The following is a 3,498-nucleotide window of genomic DNA, read 5'->3' as shown; positions in this document are numbered from 1 at the left end:
TATATATATATATATATAATACAAATATTCTTATACTTATTTATATTATATATATATATAGTTATTATATATATATTATATATCATATAATAGCGCGCTTCATATAAAAACTTCCAATTTATAACATAAATTGTGTAATGTCAATCATATATATATAAGTTACTTGATATTTGTCAAGGATATATAAATGATGTGGTTTTTGTGTAATTTTTACTAAAAATAAATTTTAATATATTATTAATTTTGTATGTATGAATTTATTCATTTGTAATACATAAAAAAAATATTGACCAATGAAATATCCAAGTTAATAGAATAAATGTACGATTGTATATCATGATATTTACATCGTGAAACTTAATTAAATAATATGAAAATATATTTCTATTGCAGATTTTGTTTTTCGGTCTTTCTATGCTTTTCAGCTTCTTCCTTATCACTGAAATATTCATACGATTCATCTGAATCTTCCATTTGAACTGCAGCATTTGAGTGATGGTTATCTATTACTTGTTTTGTTTGCTCATTGTTAGTATTGTGTTCAGGCATTACTTGTTTATAAATTGCCATCGCCTACAATATATGATACAAAACATTTTAATTATGCTATTAATAAATCTATAATGAATGATAATAGCAAAATAATAAAGGGTTTATTAAATGACAAACCTGTGCTACAAATGTCGAAACATCTCCTACATTGCTCGGCAATATCAATGTATTATTAACTTTTGCTAATTTGTCGAATGCATTGACATATTGCTCTGCTATGCTAAGCGCTGCCGCATTTTTTGCGTCTGTTGCACCAAGAGCATTTGCAACTACTTGTAATCCTTTTGCTCGTGCCTCCGCTACTGCTACTACCGCTGCAGCTTGTCCTGTAGCTTTATTTATTTGCTCTTGCCTTGCAGCTTCTATAATAATAATAAAATCTCTATTGTCTTAAAAATAAAACATTCCTTGCCAAAATATATATATTCATGCAGAAATATAAATATATTCTTTTCAGATTATAGATTATAAAAAAAACTATGCAAGACTCGACTCGCTCACACTAATTAAAAATTATATTGAATGTAAGTAATATAGTACCTGAAGCTAAAATTCGTGCAAGTCGTTTGCCCTCTGCTACATTTACTTCAGCCTCTCTGACACCTTCAGATTCTAATATAGCAGCACGTTTCTTCCGTTCGGCTTCTACCTGCATTTGCATTGCTTCCTGCACCCGTGGTGGTAATTTTATATCACCTGACATATAAATACAAATATTACATTAAAAATTTTAAAAACATTCTGTAGGTAGAAATTTTTTTAGTAGTATGTGAAACATTTTTATATTGTTATATTATATAATTATAAGAATCTTTTTAACTTACGTATCTCATATCGTAAGCATGTTATTCCCCATGCACTACTGGCCTTGTTAATACTTTCTTTCCCTAAATACTTTATCTAAAGATATCTTTCCTAATTCAGATCTCATAGTGGTTTGGGCTACTTGAATTACAGCAAATTCAGCATCCTCAACACCATAAGATGCTAGGTAAGGATCAGTTACTCTTAAATACAATACAGCATCAATACTCAGAGTTACATTATCTAAAAAAAAGAAAAATAGAAAAAGATGCAATTGTAAAAGTCATAATTAATACAGATGTTACTGGAGTTTATATATTTGATAATTATTTTTTAATATAATTATTATATTTAATAATTTATATAATTAATAATTATTCCCACCTGATGTAACTGCACTTTGTTGTGGTACATCTATCGCTAATTCCTTCAAAATTTGTACATATTTCACTTTATCAACAACAGGAAGTAAAATATTTAAACCTGGTTCTAAAATTTTATGAAATTTTCCCATTCTTTCTACAATCCATGCCTAAATAAAATGTTCTGTTTCAAATTAAAGGCTACTTCAATCAAACTCCAATTAACTTGATCGGCAATCAATTCAACTGGTAGAATTCCTACACACATCAAAATGTCTAACTATATAACATGTCATTTCCAGTTTAATCTTTGTTTTCATATTTATATATTAAACAAAAGATTAATAATTTATATTATCAAAATAATATTAATAAAAATACAGATATTACTTACTAGATTATTTGCCGATTAAGTTAATTAAAGTGTAATTAAAGTAGTTCTAAGTATTATTTGTTAATTTTGCATATAGCTGTACTACAAATATTTACAAGTTAGATAAGTTTGACTAAAAGTGATTTAATCCTAATAAATGAAAATTACACTAAAGTAAATATAAGTAATTCGTTATAATTGATATATGTTATGCAAACATATTGCGTTAAACAATTACATACCTGTTGTTGAGGAACAAACATTACAATAGTGTTTATTGGAGTTAGTGGTCTATATCGAGAATTTTGAGTCGTCGAGCCAAACTTTTTATTTCTTACACTTACAAATGCGTGATCCTATAAAATGCACTTTTTGTAAATTTTCGAAAATTTCCAGTCTTGCGTATATGACAATTCTTGTCAGCTATAACAAACGTTTTACCTTAATAAATCCGAAATTTCTTGCTAATACCATCGCACTACCAGTTGCTGCACGCTTATACATATTTGTTTAATTATATTAAACTGTATTGTATACTCATAAAATATAAGAATATTTATAGGTTATGATGGTTACGATATGTAGCGCAATGCCTTCGGAAAATAACCCGCCATTGTCATGTTAGACAATCTAACATGACAGAAAAAAAATTCTAAATATTTCGTATGCCCATGGTAATAAGCAATAATATTTAATTGACCAATTAGGACCAATTAAAACAAAATTTTATTTTTTTGTCCTGATTGGTCAGTCGAACGATACTTATTCCAAGGAGTAAATTTTAAAACGTAATCCATAGAAATTTATCTTTACACATATGCCACACGCTAGTGTTGTTTCGAAGAGAGTGCAGCGAATCATATAAGGAATGCGTTCCACTTAACATCCGCAATGCTCGCGAGCATCATCTATCTTTGTTTAACTATCGATAAACAACAAGGATGAAATGATACCGTGAGCATTGCGGGCATTAAATGGAACACGCCCCTAGATATTCGTATATCATACTTTTGTTTTTATTAGGGGGAATTCTTTAGCCGATAATTTAGGCTGTGTTCCGATTCTCCACCCGAGTGCACCCGATATTATAGTATACGTGACATATATTATAATTTCGGGTGCACCCGGGTGGAGAATCGGAACACAGCATTATTGATATGTCCGATAAAACTTATTGCCGCGCAACGAATAAAGAAAGTTGATAAAAGTTGGTAAAGTATCAAATTTTCGTCATATTTTTAAGAAACTTTAATAATCCATGATGATAGAGAAAAGGATGTTAATAAAACAATAATTTTTGAGTAATTTTGTGAATAAACGTATAGCATAAATTATATGAAGTACGTAGCAAAACTCTTGAAAGTTTTCTCGGAATTCTTTCTTTCTTTTTTATATGAAAATGTTTAT

General features: G+C 28.6%; 1 protein-coding gene across 1 annotated transcript; it reads right to left on the bottom strand.

Annotated features, from left to right (window-relative positions):
* Positions 1 to 237: 237 nt before the first annotated feature.
* LOC115234634 (stomatin-like protein 2, mitochondrial) lies at positions 238 to 2,757 on the bottom strand. The gene is given in 8 exon segments (XM_029805844.1): positions 238 to 573; positions 670 to 914; positions 1,093 to 1,248; positions 1,377 to 1,435; positions 1,437 to 1,599; positions 1,741 to 1,888; positions 2,334 to 2,447; positions 2,533 to 2,757. Coding segments are annotated over 8 exon segments (1,137 nt in total). The 5' UTR covers positions 2,596 to 2,757; the 3' UTR covers positions 238 to 384.
* Positions 2,758 to 3,498: the final 741 nt, after the last annotated feature.

The sequence above is a fragment of the Formica exsecta genome, unplaced genomic scaffold (genome assembly GCF_003651465.1).
Source record: "Formica exsecta isolate Colony F162 unplaced genomic scaffold, ASM365146v1 scaffold201, whole genome shotgun sequence".
NCBI classification, from domain to species: Eukaryota; Metazoa; Arthropoda; class Insecta; order Hymenoptera; family Formicidae; genus Formica; species Formica exsecta.
This window is presented reverse-complemented; position numbering and strand designations above follow the sequence as displayed.